Genomic DNA, 17,137 nt, shown 5'->3' with positions numbered 1-17,137 from the left:
CATTGGGTCAGTTTGTCAGTATCTATCTACGTCCCGGGTTACAGGTTCCGTGGACTGACCTTGAACCCTTATTCATTTCACTGGAATCCCCAGCTCTCGTGCTGGACGACTTCAATGCTCATCGTACGGCCTGGTGAAGTCGTAGGACAGACGACCGGGGAAGGAGGTTGTTGGAAGCAATGGAGAATGCTCACATGTTCCTACTTAACAACCGACAGTCAACTTATATGCGATCACCAACGTCACTCGATGTCCTGGATCTTTCGTGGTGCTCAGCAGACATGATTCGCCACTTGTCGTCCGCTACCGATGTCGACACCCGAGGTAGTGACCACTTTCCCTTATATATTTCGCACGACAGATTACCTCTCTCATCCACTACTGGACTGATCACTTTCACGAACTGGAGACTCTTTCATGCCAGCCTCCAAACATCTGTCACACCGGTATGTCCCCAGGCCCTCTCGCAGGCCATTCGTTGCGCCTTTCAGGACGCGGTGGTCCCGTCTAAAAGGGTAACAGGCCACGTCGGTTATTCTCCTGCAGTTAATCACCCTAGGGCGTTACGTCGCAGAGCAGAGAGAACGGCTCGTCGAACCGGGCAACTTCCTGACATTGTAGCATACCGCCGGATGACAGTTAAAGTATAACACGAGACCGGAAGCGTTGGCGTAAGTTTTGTCAACACTTTTCTCCGTTTGATCCGGCCACAAAGATCTGGAGGACAATTCGAGCTCTGAACGATGCGCCTCCACAAAAGAATCCTCTCTCGGCATTGGCTATCGTTAAAGGTGTGGACTAAAACACGCTGGCGACAGATTTCTCCGTCGTCCTAACGACACCGGCGGCTGCCTCGACGACTGCGGTACACAGCACTTTCGTCCAGAGCTTGACGGCCGAAATTCTCCAGGACTGGCCCCATCCACCGGAGGTTATGGACAGCGACTTCACTGTAACGGAGCTAAAGACGGCCTTGAAACTTGTGAATGTGGGCTCATCCCTAGGACCAGGTAACATCACTTATGCCGCGCTGCTAAACCTTGACGGCCGGTCACTCCAAGCTCTCCTTCATGTTTATAATACGCCTTGGCAAGAGGGATCCCTACCATCTACCTGGAAGGAGGCGTTAGGCGTTCCCGTCCTGAAACCAGGCAAATCACCAAATGACCTGTCCTCTTTTCGCCCTCTGAGCCTGACAAGCTGTGTCGGAAAACTGATGGAGAGAATGGTTTTGCATCGTCTCGACTGGTGGCTCAAAAAGCAAGGTGCGTTCCCTCACGAAATGGCAGGCTTTCGTCGCCACCGGAGCTCCATGGATCCAGTTCTCGACCTCGTTTCTACAGTCCAACATGCTCGTGCGCATCGGTGGATCGTTGTATCAGTTTTCCTCGACATCAAGCGCGCTTATGATACCGTCTCGCTCATTTGTGCGCTGCACTCCTTGCGCTTTTTTTGGCGTATCTGGTCGACTCTTCAGCTGGCTGTCCGCACATCCCACGGCCAAAGCCCTACGCATCCAGTTCATCAAGGCGTACCCCAATCAAGCATTTTGGGTCCTACACTCTTCAACGTGGTAATGGCAGGCCTCAGGCCGATAATTCCTCGAAAAGTATCATTCTCTGTGTATGCCGATGACGTTGCCCTTTGGACAGTAGGCAAGTGATGACCAGCCATTCAGCGCCGTTTGCAGCTATCTGTACCTCACGCGACTTGGGATGAACCTTTCGCCCGAAAAGTGCGTCGAGCTCCCTTTCACCCGCAAGGCTATGGGAAATTTCCCTCTTTGGGTTGGTGCAAAAAAGCTCGAGCCTGTACGTTCCCGTCGCTTCCTCTGTGCGGTCCTGAACTTGGACCTGTGCTGGGCTCGCCATATTAAGCACCTTTAAACCAAAGTGCAGCGGTGGCTTCCTGCAATTCAACATCTTTCTGGCTTAGGATGAGGCTGTGACCAGCGCTCCCTTCTAGCCGTTCACGGCTTTGGTGAGGGCGACTGTGCTTTACAGCCTTCCAATCTTGCACAGGATTTCCACAACGTCATTAAATACCCTTCGGTCACTGTTTGCATGAAGCCTTCGTCGCTGCCTTGGCGTTCCAAGAATGGCTGAAACGCGGCAAGTGCTGGCTGAAGCTGGTGAACTCCCGGTGGAGGTCCTCAGTGAGCGTGGAGCGGCCCGCCACTTCCTACGTTTGCGCGCGCACGTTCCCCGTCACCCACTCCTCAGGAAAATCCGATACCGTCCTGAAAGTGCTTTCCATCGCGTAGCGCAATGGACACGCCATGCTCTTACTGGCTTCACAGCTAAGGACGATACACTGCCCCCTGGTCTCTGCCTGTGACACCCACCTTCGTCCGTTTTCCGGACCTCCAGGAACGAAGAGATCACGTTCCCCCTCAAGTCCTTCGAGACCATTTTCATGCCCTGGTAGCAGGGGCGGTCCCAGCGAAGAACTTTGGGGGAGGGGGGCGACGTCTGCGAGCCGTTAGGCAGTCGCTATCCATTTGGGTGCGAGGGGGGGGGGGGTTCTGGAGACGGGCTCAACCTTTTCTCGCACGAAAACCTATCACTGGTAATTTACCAGTGATCCCGACGATTAGGACGAGTGAGAAAAGGTTGAGGAAGAACTGGACCAGGCTATGCTTTTTGGGGAGGGGGAGACCGCCCCCCCCCCTTGAGAGCGCCACTGCCTGGTAGACGCAAAGTCTTCTACCTCTGCCGCAGCATATACCGATAGCGCATCTCGCGATGGCAAGTCCGCCTCGGCATTCGTCATCCCCTCCGAAGGCGTAGTGGAAGGACGTCGCCTGTCTCACCAAACCTCATCCACAGCTGCGGAACTCTATGCCATACTTTTCTTTCTGCAGCACATGGTCAATTTTACCCCGCGGGAATGGGTCGTGTTCACTGACTCTACATCTGCGCTGCAAGTAATTGAAAATTCTGGCATCCGAGGCTTATTCGCACCGTTGGTGTTGGATGTGTTAAGGGCTTACAACCTTGTCTACGAAGGAGACCACAGGCTGATTCTCCAATGGGTTCCAGCCCATTGCGGTGTTTAAGGGAACGAAGAGGCCGACAGCGCCGCAGAAGCAGCTCTCTCGACTCGGACACGGACGCGTATTGTGCACTACTCTCTACCCCATAGGCGCCGACTGCGGGACCGGGCGGGCCCCCCCCCCCCCCCGGAACATGAACTATAGGGGGGGGGGGGGGCGACGCCTCCGCCGGGAAGTCCCGCTAAGAAACTGACACCAACCTTTGGGGCTCGGCGCGCCCGGGTCAAAAGAGCGAAGGGGCACCAACCCTAAAAATGCATCTTGCAATTTGTAAAATATGTATCCGCCCACCATACTCATTATCACAGTAGAAGGTGAGGCGACGAAACACAGAGGATGACACAACGCATAGCCTGAATTTCGCCCAAAGCAATCAGATCAATTAAACGAAGCAGTCGAAAAGGTACCAGTGAGGTGTAACGGTAGGATCTTCGGAACACACATCCGTTGGGAGCGGGTGTGAAACACCGAGGATTCAATGCATTTTGTTCGTTTTGCACTCAGTTTTGAAAGGCGTAATGCCTTCAGTTGTGCACATGTTCACTGTTTACATTCTCTCTGTTTCTTCTTCTTTTTTGTTTTTGTTTTTCTGTTCTTCCTTCCTCTTATTTCTATATCAGTTCTGCATACATCATAGGATCAAGCCCGAGTGTGTGATTCTTCAGTTTTGTGTTCTTCATTTTTCTTTTCCTTTTCTTTCCTCCTTTTTGTTTTCTTTTGCTTTCTTCTTTTCTTTGCCTTTTTTGTCTTCCCCTTTCACATTCTTTTTTTAAATAACAAGCCGACATCCATCTGGCTTACGTTTCCTTTCTTTTTTTTTCTTAATAAACATACCCCCCCCCCCCGGGAAAATGAAAACTTTCCCCCTCTGCTCTACCCCATGCTCTCTGGATCCCTTAACGAGCTGGACTCTCACCCCCTCTCTCTCACGAAAGTGCTTTGTCCGTGGCCACCAGCAATGGGGTAGAGTATCGCCCTTGGCGATGAAACTCCCCATCCATCATTTCGAAATAAAGTTGTTGTTTGCGCGAAAGAGGAAATTTTGCGTGTCGTATTCAACCCCATTCCATTACGAAGTACATTCCCTACTACAATGGTATTGAAGTTGGTAATACAGTGATAGCTGCAATGGTAATTTACCTGTCTCCTCCTCTTCCTGGCGCTGAAACACCCCAATCATCATCATCATTACTAAAATAAAGTCGCTTTGTGAGTGTCCGAGGGCCTGTTTTCGCACTGTCTCCGGGCATTGCCGGGAATGTATCTTCTAATAGAACAGGATAAATCTGAGTTGCACGTTCTGTGTGTGAAAAAAACGTTACAGTGACTTAACAGATTTCGGAGTTCATTGACGTGATTGAATTAATGGGATACAATTGATAAAACGAATTATTACTTGGCGAAAGTTTCCTACAGATGAATATTTTTAATTACATATTTGTCCCAACGTTATGTACGCGGTTTTGCCTTTTACATAGCAAAACTCTGCAATGGATATTTCAACGTATCAATGCGCGTGATCGTTTCAGGATTTTTAAAACCTAGAATGGCTTTCAACGAGCATTGTCCCGCATTGTGCTGTCTCACTTTTGCCCCAAAGCCGCTAATTAAAGAGGTAATTATTAAATTTTCGATAATTAGTTATCTACAGGTTTTCCTGCCCATTTGAGTCCAAATTACAACTGAAATACTCCAGGTGCCATCCGAAATAATCCAAGCGCCATTCAATTTAGTCAGAGCGCCATCTGAAACAAATTCAGATGCTATTCAATTTAATCCGGGTGCCATCTCAATTAATTCACGATGTTTTTATGCACTATAACAGTGTGTTCACACGAGGGACACCACCTTAGAGTGTTCTAGTTGAAGGAAAAGTACAAAAAAAGTACAAAAAACTGCTGATGGGACTGAAGTTGTGCCGTGTCTTATGTTGAACATTCACACGACGCTGAGTTATTGGGAGTTGGAGAGGGAGTACAGCAAACGACGCCACTGGTGCTGTCGTGTGCTACAGAATATCTTCTGACTGAGCTGTAGAGTATTTCATACGATGAGAAGAGCGCGAAAAGGCATGACTTACATAGCAGACGACAGCAATGGTGCTGTCATCTGCTACAGAATATCTATTGACTGAGCTGCAGGATATTCCACACGGTTAGAAGAGCGCGAAAAGGCATGACTAACGTAGCAGACCACACCACTGGTGCTGTCGTCGGTTACAGAACATCTTCTGACTGAACTGCGGGATCTTCCGCGCAGTTAGAAGAACGTGAAAAGGCATGACTCATATAGCAGAACACACCACTGGTCCTATCGTCTGCTACAGAATGTCTTCTGACTGAGCTACAGGATATTCCACGCGGCTCGAGGAGCACGAAATGCATAACTCACATAGAAGACGACCACATTCGTCCTGCCGTCTTCTACGGAATATCTTGTGACTAAGCTGCAGAATGTGCGTGATGTCTTTCCGTGCTCTTCCAACCGCAGGGAATATCCTGCGGCGGAGTCACAAGGTATTCCTTCGCAGACGACAGGACCACTGGTGTCGTCTGCTCTGAGCACGGAGCACTTTTCGCGCACTGCTAACCGCGTGGAATATCCTGCAGATCATTGACGAGATATTCCATAGCAGACGACGTGACTAATGGTGCCGTCTGCTATGCTTCCGCTCCAACTCTCGATATCTCCGCGCAGGGCGAACGCTCAACATAAAGACGCAGCCGACCTGTCAGCAGCTTGTTACTTTTCCTTCCACTACATGTCTGTAGAATATTCTGCGGGGATGTCCCTCGTGTAAATACACGGTTATAGTGCTTAAGAACACCATGGGTTAATTCAGGTGGCACCAGGACTAAATTGATAGCATCTGGATTTTTTTCAGATAGCCCCCGGATTAAATTCAATGGCGCTTTGATTATTTCAGAGGGCACCTGGACTAATTCCCATGGCACTTGGACTAAAATGGACGGAAAACGTGTTGTAGTTACTACTCTCTACGAGAGGACGTCGGCCTGGCCGTATAGCTCAATTGCAAAGACTACATCTACGCTGCTCTCACGGCTCTTTTCATAAAAATAAAAAAATATAAAAAAATAAACACCCTGTATATCTTGTCACATGTAAACTCATAGGGGATTGCGAAGTTGCGATTTTCTTAGCAACCGCGTCTTTTTGGCAGGGTGCAGCTACGCACAAAAATAATTCCCCGAAGAGCAAGGTTGAAGTCGCCTGGCAGCCGGTAGCTGGACAGACAGGATTTGTCGTATTTATGTGAGTATGCTAGTTCCTTTCAGTTCCCCGGCGCTTTGCTCGCAACACCTACACTCTTAAAAATGAATTTCACCACATAGCACGCTCCTAAGCAACCATCATCCCGAATGACAACGTTCTTGCCCCTGATTTGTTGAAAACGGGAGGCGGAGCCTATTTTGTGCCATTATGCACGGCACAGAATAGGCTCCGCCTCCCGTTTTCAACAAATCAGGGGCAAGAACGTTGTCATTCGGGATGATGGTTGGCTAGAAGCGTGGTATGTGGTGAAGTTCATTTCTAAGATTGTAGGAACCAGTCATGGTAATAGTGTTCCTATCTGTATTTCTGTCATCCGGATCGCTCTTCTATAATTTGAGGACACCATTTGGGTTCATGCGAGATGAGCTTTGCATTCAGGGGCAGATCCACTCACTTTGAGGGTGGGGACGGTGTCTTCCTGTAAGCGCGTAGCGGTGGAGGGTAGAGTAGGAAACCTAACATCAGAATGTTTAACCTATTGCGCAACAGGTTGCGTAACAGTAAACTGCTAATCGGCTTGTCGCATTCTGACAACGTTCGGTGGTTTAGCCGTGCTGTCTAACAGCAACATACGTGATCATCGGACACTATCACTCATTCACAGCTATACAGGTGGATTTAAATTATTCGAAGTCGGATAACGTGTTACGATGATGACCCCTATGCTGGGTTGTGCCTTACCAGGCCGAGCTGAGGGATACCATTCAGCCGTCCCCTTTCCGTCGAAAACACGTAAGGAATGCCAATGGATGGATGGTTTATTCCCGTATGTGAGACAAAGCACGTTACCTTCCTGCAAACCACTAATCCTCTGTAAAAATAAAATGTTTGTTCAGCCTCAAATCTATGGTTTTCAAACGTGGTTCTCGTACATCCAGCACTGACGATAATATCGTTGTCTTCTAATTGTTGAAAACAGCATGCGTACGCATTTTTGTGGCATTTTGCATGTACACATGTGCATTCGTGAAGACGTGACACATCGCGCGCACGCAATTTACCTATATATCCGTATCACGTGTTCTTGTTAAGGGTTCGTTCGTATTACGCGTTATCAAGTTCTATTCTTAGAGTGTCCTCATTTAGCTGCCCCTAACAGCAGCAGCTCATTTGACCATCCCGCCGACTTGTGCCACGTGCTACAAACATGCTTAGAGATGTGCGCGGGTAAACCCCGGTTCACACTTTTGCCTGCTAATGCGTGCGAATGCGTGCCCGAGTGGCCGTGGTGACCAACCTGTGCGTCGCCCCGCGCAATAGAACGCAAGGAGAACCATTCATAGGCCGCCCTCCCGGTAGAAGAACGATTGTTGCCCTATTCCGAGCCGCTGTCGAAGGCTAGCGACGGTGTCGATGCCTCCATCGACACCGTCGCTAGCGTTCGACAGCGCTGACGACATTTCGCTGACGGCCTACACGTAGTTAGACAGGCAAAATCAGTGGGCAGAATGAGTCGCGATATTAAATGCCCAGCGAAGGAGCTGTCAGGACAGTTGACAAGTGGAGAAATGTTACCTTTAGGTAGACCTTTGGTGTATTGTGCTTATAATCTGAACATGAATGATAGTGTGGAATGGCCTCCGCGGTGAAGCAGTTTCAATAAAGACATCTTATTTGATACAAAGCTATTGTCACCCGATCTAAACACCGGCGCCAACCGTGGTGACGTTGATAGAAGCCACCCGAAGTAGCTTGCAGCCATCTGACACAGGTCTCGTTCAGGGTTAACGACAGTATGGCCTACCATAATGACAGGGTGGAGGCTGTCGTTCCCGTGAGCGACACCGTCGTTTACGGGCGGCGCGTTTGGACCGCAGGGAATAGTACCAAATTCTCATTGCTAGCGTTACGTTGCATCACATATACTACGTGCGCTCGCTCCCGAACGACACGTTCGCGCTACCGACATAGATGGGAATAGGGCCTCTGAATTTTTGCTGCTGCTTCGACTTCTTCATCGTGATGTGACGGAAGGCGCTCATTGGTTGGGGCTTGCGGCGTCCTGCGGTGCCCGCATATATGTGAATAGCCCAACGCATGACCAGCTCTCGTGGCTCAGTGGTTAGTGTGCTGGCCATGTCACGGCGAGACAGGGAGTCGCCCAAGCTCGGAACCAGCTCCCGTGGTTCAGTGGTTAGCGTGCTAGCCATGTCACGTCGAGACTGGGAGGTACCCGGGTTCGAATCCCGGTGCCGGCTGTACTGTCTGGGGTTTTTCCTGGGTTTTCCTCAGACGCTTTCAGACATATGTCGGCACAGTTCCCCTAGAAGTCGGCCCAGGACGCACATTTCCCAGGGCGTCAGTCGTGACGTTGCCCACATACGTGAGGCCGACAACGGCAAGCCCTTTCACCATCATCACCATCACCATCACCCGGGCTCGAACCCGGTGCCGGCTGCGCTGTCTGGGGTTTTTACCTATGGTTTCCTCAGACTTCTTTCAGAAGTCGGCCCAGGACGCACATTCCCCAGGGCGTTAGTCGCGACGTCGCCCACCGCAGTGAAGCCGACACCGGCGCGCCCACCCAACGCATGTCAACGCATGAGCACGCAGCTGCACTCACGCATTGGAACGCAATAGTGTGAACCAGGCTTTAGTAAATTCGTTATACGAACTTGCTGGTAACACCCGTATATTTCTCGCAACCCGCGACGACATTGTATTGGTACCCGCAAGCCTGAGCGTGTATAATCCGCGGGTACACCCGCACCTGTGCACTCTAAGAACAGAACTTCACCATATAACATGCTTGAGGTCAACCATCGTACATGATTTATGGGTGAGAACGAGACCTTGTTGTGACCTTTAACATTTCATTTCATTTCATTTAATATAATATACCTGAAGGACCCATATGGGTATTACATCAGGGGGGACAACTACAAACTTTCACAGTGGGCAATAAAAAGTTCTCTGTTAGTAATAGAGGCAACATCTGGTGGGAGCAGATTCCAGTCTCTAATACAGTTTTGCAAAGGTGAGAGAAAAAAAAAGAATTGGGTTTTCGCAAATCCTGGCTGCAACTTAAATGGGTGGTCAACTCGACTAGACACGAAGTATGCTGGTGTTAGATAAGGGGAAGAAGAGTGAAACAAATGGTGTGCAAGTGCCAAACGTCTGACATTACGTCGGCGTTCCAACAAAGGAATGCAGTTCAGGTTTTTAAGAGCCGTGATACGTTCTGTACGGTTTCGAACGTAAACCGCACCGCTTTACACGGCATATATGCAAAGTGTCGCAAAAAGACGTACACTTCCCCCTTTTTCTTTTCACAAATTCATGGAGGGAACATCATTCAGAGTCATGGTCGACTATAGGACAGTCCTACGCGATGAAGCCATGTTTATAGGAGGGTAGAATACAGACGCCAGCATCGCGTGGCTTCAAAGTATGCTGAAAAATGTAAAGACTCCGTCTGATGCACCTAGAGCCACTAAATAAGGAGCAGAGTAGCGACACTGAGCCACGCCGGAGAGCGAGCCCGCCATCTTACACTCTTAAAAATGAACTTCTCCGCATAGCACGCTCCTAGCCAACCATCATCTCAATTGATATCGTTATCTGCCCTGATTTGTTGAAAACGGGAGGCGTACGCCATTTTTGTGACAATTATGAACCGCATAAGTGTCACAGAAAAGGCGTACGCCTACCGCTTTGAACAAATCAGGGCACATAGCGATATCATTCGAGATAATGGTTGGCTAAGAGCGTGCTATGCGGTGAAGTTCATTTTTAAGAGTGTAGATCCGATGGGACGCCAATCTTCCCCTCCTCCACAGGAGAACGCGCGCACTCGAGCCAGCTCGCAACCGAGGAAACCGGTTTTGGATGGAGGGGACTCAGCATGGACGGCGCGTTCTTTGAAGGAGAAACCACGTGACACGATGGGCCCAGTCGCGGACACCGAACGGCGGCTCCGGCGTGGAAAACGAATGCGATACTCTGTACACCTATTTAGTGACTCTAGATGCACCCAGCGTGTCGAATCAGAGAATACCTCAGATTAGTCTCCGTTGCGAATAGGTACTCACGTCGAGAAGAGCCTTTCTCACACGTAGTGCTGTAGGCTGTTCGGTATTGCTTCTCGTTACAGCGCAACCGTGGTGAAGACAAAAGCGGAGATCTGGACTAAGATATCATCAGCACCATTATCCTTACAGCCAGGCGGAGAGAGTAAAACGGATAAAACTACAGAGGCTACGAAAACTACACCTATCAACGTAAGTGTAGCATTTTTATACCAAAACCGTTTCAACACACATTTCAGCACGTACAGTACTGTAGATAGGGTTGCCACCAGGCCGGTATTATACCGGCACGGCCAATTATTTGCTCGCTCTGCCGGTTGCCGGTAGGAAGGCGATACCGGCAGCCTTTTGCCGGTATTTGTGGCTCAAGACCTTTCACAGGGGCTTTTGCGAGGTTTTCCCTTCAACATTCAACTACAGCTTGAATAAATCTGGAGCACAGACCGAACTCCGCAGTCACAAGTCGTTTTCTTAGTTATTCGTTATTATTATTATTATCATCATTATCATTATTGTTATTCATTAAGTCTTGTGTTCAGAGGGGACAAGATCAGTGGTTGTGCAAAGCTATTGGTGGTTGTGTCGAGCCGTATACAACCATCATGAGATCTCCTGCAAAAAAGGGTTTGTGTGCATCGACCAAAGTAAATAACAGTCCAATCCGGTTGCTCCAATACGATCCAGTGTGGCGTTCATGCCTGTTTATAGCAACTTCTAGCACGAATAATCCAGCCACACACAGGAACTTATGTTTCCTCGTCTTATCTCTCTGTCTGTATGTGTGCTCATCCACCCCTCACCCACTTTCCCTTTTCCGCGAGCCTTTCCCCTTTCCCTCTATTCCACCTTCTCTCCCTCAGCCGGTATTTTTCACAGCGAAAGGTGGCAACCCTAACTGTACACTCTTAAAAATGAACTTCACCGCATAGCACGCTCCCAGCCAACCATCATCTCGAATGATATCGCTCTCGCCTCTGATTTGTTGAAAACGGGGTGCGTACGCCTTTTTTGTGACAATTATGAACAGCATTAGTGTCACAAAAAAGGCGTACGCAAACCCGTTTTCAACAAATCAGGGCAGATAACGATATCATTTGAGATGATGGTTGGCTGGGAGCGTGCTATGCGGTGAAGCTCGTTTTTAAGAGTGTAGACACGAATATACTGTTACACGCACGTACACGCTAAAAAGAGAACTTCACCACATAGCACGCTGTGGGCCAACCATCGCCACGAATGATAGGGTTATCGTTTCTGATTCGAGGAGAGAGGAGGGCGTACGCCTTTTTGTGGCAATTATAATATACCCAAATTACCGCAAAAAGGCGTACGTCCACCCCTTTCCTCGAATCAGAAGCGATAACCCTATCATTCGTGGCAATTGGTTGGCGCACAGCGTGCTTTGCGATGAAGTTCTGTTTTTAGAGTGTACTGTACAAGCGGGGAAGGTACTCACCAGAGACACTCCCACCCTCCTGGTTTCTACACTGCACGGAACTTCACTGCATAGCGCGCTCTGCGCCAACCCTTGCCACGAATGATAGGGTCTCTCTTCGAATCACACTCTTAAAAATGAACTTCACCGCATAGCACGCTCTTAGCCAACCATTATCTCGAATGATACCGCTATGTGCCCTGATTTGTTCAAAGCGGTAGGCGTACGCCTTTTCTGTGACACTTATGCGGTTCATAATTGTCACAAAAATGGCGTACGCCTCCCGTTTTCAACAAATCAGGGCAGATAACGATATCAATCGAGATGATGGTTGGCTAGGAGCGTGCTATGCGGAGAAGTTCATTTTTAAGAGTGCAGAAGCGATAAACCCGATCATTCGTGCCCATGGCTGACGCAGAGCGTGCCAGTGATTTACCCAGACCCTCTAACACCCTTAAATGTTCAGTGACGTCACCCTAACTTTCTCAGCTGTACACCCCCTACAGGGGGTGCCCTTGCGGTTTCAGCTTTGGACACATGTCGGTAAAGATGATGACGTAGCTATAGCGTCCAGAATCCCAAGCACTGGACTGAGCGTGCTATGCAGTGAAGTTCAGTTTTTAGAGTGCAGCCCCCCCCCCCCGAAATTTCTTGGATCGCCTATAGTACTGCTCGGCTACCACTAGCTGTATCCATAAACATGCACCCCCCCCCCCCCGCCAACTGGAGGCTCGGCACCCCTTCGGAGAATGATCGATTTCTGGGGGAATTACTGGCACTTAGTCGTTGTACAAACAGAGAACACTTTTTTTTTTTTTTGTAGAGAATGCGAGCGATGTCGTTGTTCAAGCCATCTAGTGTGGTTTCGCTCCTGCACACCAGGCACATGCGGTGCCCTCTCCCATGACGCAGGTGATCCCACTCTAACTTCCTTCTTCTACTTGATTCCCACTCCTGCTCCAACTCGTGTTCTCTCTCTAACACTGACAAGACGGTTCGGTGACCACCGGTTGGGCCGGGACATACACATACTTGCAGAGTATGCATTCTTTATTCGAGGCATCTGCACAGTAGTACCAAATGAATACAGCATTTTTTTTTTTTTTTTTCAGGCGATTGCAGGGTCAGGCGACGCAGGTCCAAAGGATGAGTTCGAATGCGGCGAGGACGAAGGTTGTCTGAGCCTCCCTCAAGATTGCGAGGGTTCCTCCTGCGTTGCGATGCTCAAGTTCGCAAGCGAATCGACCGGAAGCACATTCAATCTCTTAAGGAGGGTTAAGGGCTCGGAAAATGTCTGGGTGGCGAGTGGAATATCACACAAAAAGGGAATGGTAAAGGGAATTCTTGTTTACAGTGCATTAGAGGCTGGGTGCTATGTATTGTGAGTCGTAAGAAACTGCTGCAGTTAACTGGATTTATAAGTACGCAGCAACAACTTTACTTTGATGATGATGATATTGGATTCATATATACCGCGGTTTGTGTAGTTATGATTCGGTATTCGTGATGCCAGCTGTTTGGAGCCATGTACCCTTAACTGTTCAGGAATGTTTCAACTGCCTTGTATGCCATTATGTGATTCGTGCACCTTTCGGTTATTTTGAAGTAAGTCTGTCAACGGCCCGCATATATATGCACCGTGTCAGTTGTAGTCACATTTTCTGCTTCTGCTAAACAGAAAAGAATCGCCTAATCGTCATATCTCTAACCTAGCCGTTTAGTCATTAGGTCTGCGCAACAGCAGTTATGTAATTGGCTGTTACTACTTCTAGGGTCCCGCGCACGTCATTGAATGTCTCCAGCATGACACCAAGGTATCAACGAGAGAAAGCTATAACAGCGCCAGCTATAAAAACGAAGTTGAGAAAACCGTGAGTGTAATTGTGCTCGTCATTGCCGATCGCCGCCGACATTGATTGTAACGATTGTGCGATTGACACGATTGTGCCGTCATTGCCGACATTGTGCAACTGATTCCATCGTGCAGGCAACCCCTGGCATAACGATACAGACAGCAACGTCTGCTGATGGAGTTCTCCGTTGCGTGTGGCAGAGGGAAGAAAAGACTAAGTTTCGAGAATTGGAATTCGATCTAGAGGTGGACAAAGTGGTTCTCTCATTGGCCATAGGGGAGCTCACAGCCACAAAGGGTAATCGACTGACCATTTCATTAAGTTTCCACCACTTGAAGCTACTGCAACGCAGCAGGCAGACAGGTTATGTTTACGGCGTATTTTAACAGCTCGTTGCTTGGAAACCCAACACAACAGGTTATACACGTGACAGGAAATGCTTTATATTCTTAATTTGCCAGTAAAATTGCGGCAAAACGGGTCAGGGCGACGTCTGGTGGGAAATAATCCCCAGTTTGTCAAGGAACAGCGATCTGTGTCCCTGATTCGCTTGCTGCTCCTGACGGCTACGTAGCGGTCACGTAGCCGACTTTTGTTTTAGACCCAGTGTTATGTGCATGCGATGTAGCTTTACCGCCGTATACTTGACGAGCAGTGCGCAGTTGGTAGGGAATTCGACACAGTGTTGCCCGTAATTTTCCATTTTAATTTTCTAAAAAACTATGAGCGCAATTCGGACGAAAATTGTGACGTAAGGGTACTGAGGCCTCTGGTTATCGTCTCCGTTATCGTCTATCGTTATCGTCAGGCTCCAAGTCATGTTTTGTTCGTCAAGCTGTTCATCAGGAGCCCCCATGCAATACACAGGGTGGTCCACCAACCATGATAGAAATTCATAGTAAAAAACGTAGGCCCCCGAGAGAGACGCGGTCAAGGGATTTTTTTCTGCTAATAACTTTTGTCACATGTTGAAACATTTTTATTTCATTTCAATTGACGGAAATTTCTTGAATTGAACTCCGAAATTCCCCAAGGCAACCAACGTTTTCTTTGCGGAAATGGGTTCCCCGTGGTCAATTTACTCAGTATAGCACATAATCCCACTCGTAATGCAATGGCAATTGCCGAAATAAATTCGTCGAAAATCCGTGGAAATGAGCCTTTGGCTCCGCCTCTTTTTTGACAGCTCGCAGTTTGAGCGCAAAGCTGCGAAGAAAGGAGGTTACATTGACGGGGCCTATGTTATCATTAAACATATCCCCCCCCCCTATGTTTTTTACTATGAATTTCTATCATGGTTGGAGGACCACTCTGTATCGTTACTGCACAATCAAATCACAGGGAAAAGCACTCACAGAAAGCAGTCTCGGACGATCTCGTTGCACGACGTCGGCAGCCTTCCGTGCGCTTTCTTCTTGCCTTCGTAGCCGTCACGCGCTTATACAATGCTGGACGAAAGTTTACGGAACACGTTCTGGCGCATTCCTTCGCCAGGGTGACACGCTTAGCAGCGAACGGGACAGCACGGACTTACAGACATGCGCCTGAGTAACCCAATCACCTGTTTCCATGTCTGTACGGTCCCATTCTCTGCTAGCGTGTCACTGTCAGGAAGGAACGCGCGGGAGCCTGTACCGTAAGCTTTTGTCCAGCGCTGTACCTGCTTTTGCCGCGCCGATCTACGCCATTAGTCACATGATCAGTCCTCCCTGAAGGATAGCTGACGTCATACGTATCCTCCTACTTCGCTCTTTACATGATTGAGTAGAGGGGTTTCGAAAGTACGCCTCGCGCGCACGTTGCATGTCACGTGTTTCATCTTGGAAAACCTGAGCGATGGGCGACACAGGAAAACAAACACGGCACAGCGCTGGTCGTTCTTTCCCAGGAGCTCATTTTATTCGTTGCAGAAAACAACGCAACCAAAAAGAGAAGAAAATACGGGGGTGCATCAGTGTGCATTTAGGTTACCACGCAAGGAATGCAACTGATTATCTTAAAGTAGCACAGAAGTCATTTTTAGGACCCTGTTTTCTTCCTATAAAACTGTTAAGTAGGTAAGTAAGATGCATCATGAGAAGTAATTCACACCACAGAGCCATAATTATCGTTGAAATTGGATTTTAGAGTACGCCGCAAAAAGCGACCGTGCGCAACGGCGGTGGAGAGCAGTACCAGCCAGTGATCTGTCCGGGACCTCGTGGTGACGCTACAGGGGCCACACTCTCTGGTTGGTCCAGAGGAACGCTGTCTGCTACTCAGCTGCTGTCTGCTAGCTGCTCGGGGTTCTGAAAAAGCATTGCTCCTGGCTTGGTCATTATTCGGCCGCTCCTTCTATCCCCAATTCTCCGGGGAAACTGGCACAACTGGTTTACGGCGGCAAAGCCACAGGGCGATGATGCCCACTGACCAGCGAACCAGAACGAGTTGCCCCTGTAACGTCATTTGTGACGTGGCATCATAAGTTTCCTCCTCGTTATACCCGGTGTGACGAGTTAAGGGCGAACGCCCAGAGCCATGTTTGCGTGCGTTTTTTTTTTTTTTTTTTTTGAGAAACAAATTTTACACATCAATACCTTTTACGCTATTCGGTAAAATGACGCACACACTTTCATGGGACGTCTTAATCTGAATTTTTTTTTGGATGGGCCCTCTGTACTTCTTTAAAGGGACTATCGCATCCGTCGCGGTTGATTCCTAAGCTATAGTGCCTTTTGACTCCGCGTTCAACACAATAGTGCCGACAAGACAATGAAAGATAATAGTGCCGAAAATCCGACGTGAACTGGTGGAGTGGTTCCTGTGCAGTTTGATGTAGCGCATGGCAAGAGCGGACGACGGATACTGAGAGTATTCCGGAATCCCCTCTCTGGAAATCGGAGAAAACGTTACTCGGACAAGGCTAATCAGTGAGCGATCTTTGGCGCGGTCACGTCCAACAACGCAATCCCCTTGGTAGCCTTGCTGACTGAACGGCGAGCGGGAGGAACGGCGTCTGCTGGTCGCGGAGAGGCTGTGATCGGCTTGTGAAATGTTGTTTCTGGTTAGCGTCGGACATGTCGGACACATGACAGCGTCGGAAGAATACTGGTAGGCGAAAGTCGACGTATTTGCCGAGGACTTTTCACGTTGTACATTCCGATGCGAACGCGAAGGAGACGACCTCGGAGACAATCGCCTGCGGTGCGCTTCCATTTGTGTGCCTGGCTGACGTCACCATGGTGCTACTATGGCTGGGGCATCCTCAGCTGCAGAGTGAGCGCGAATCCTTAAAACTCATTTGTTTAATATGTAAACTGTTTTCGGAAGAGAAACTTGGCCAAGTTACCCAGGCAACGCATGGTGCGCTAGTATACACTCTTGGAAATGAACTTCACCACATAGCACGCTCCTAGCCAACCATCATCCCGAATGACAACGTTCTCGCCCCTGATTTGTTGAAAATGGGAGGCGGAGCCTATTCTGTGCCGTG

The 17,137-nt window shown here is 49.0% G+C and overlaps 1 protein-coding gene across 2 annotated transcripts in view; it reads left to right on the top strand.

Annotated features, from left to right (window-relative positions):
- The window catches only part of LOC135396096 (putative ferric-chelate reductase 1 homolog), a 60,791-nt gene that overhangs the window by 16,505 nt on the left and 27,149 nt on the right, over positions 1-17,137 (top strand). For both annotated transcript variants that reach the window (XM_064627138.1, XM_064627137.1), the window contains exons 4-8: positions 6,237-6,328; positions 10,443-10,569; positions 12,925-13,143; positions 13,585-13,683; positions 13,800-13,962. In XM_064627138.1, coding sequence (XP_064483208.1) covers positions 6,237-6,328; positions 10,443-10,569; positions 12,925-13,143; positions 13,585-13,683; positions 13,800-13,962 — 700 coding nt within the window. The remainder of the gene's footprint in view (positions 1-6,236; positions 6,329-10,442; positions 10,570-12,924; positions 13,144-13,584; positions 13,684-13,799; positions 13,963-17,137) is intronic.

Source organism: Ornithodoros turicata, chromosome 5 (genome assembly GCF_037126465.1).
Source record: "Ornithodoros turicata isolate Travis chromosome 5, ASM3712646v1, whole genome shotgun sequence".
NCBI lineage: Eukaryota > Metazoa > Arthropoda > Arachnida > Ixodida > Argasidae > Ornithodoros > Ornithodoros turicata.
Note: the sequence above shows the minus strand (reverse complement) of the source record. Positions and strands in the feature narration are given on the sequence as shown.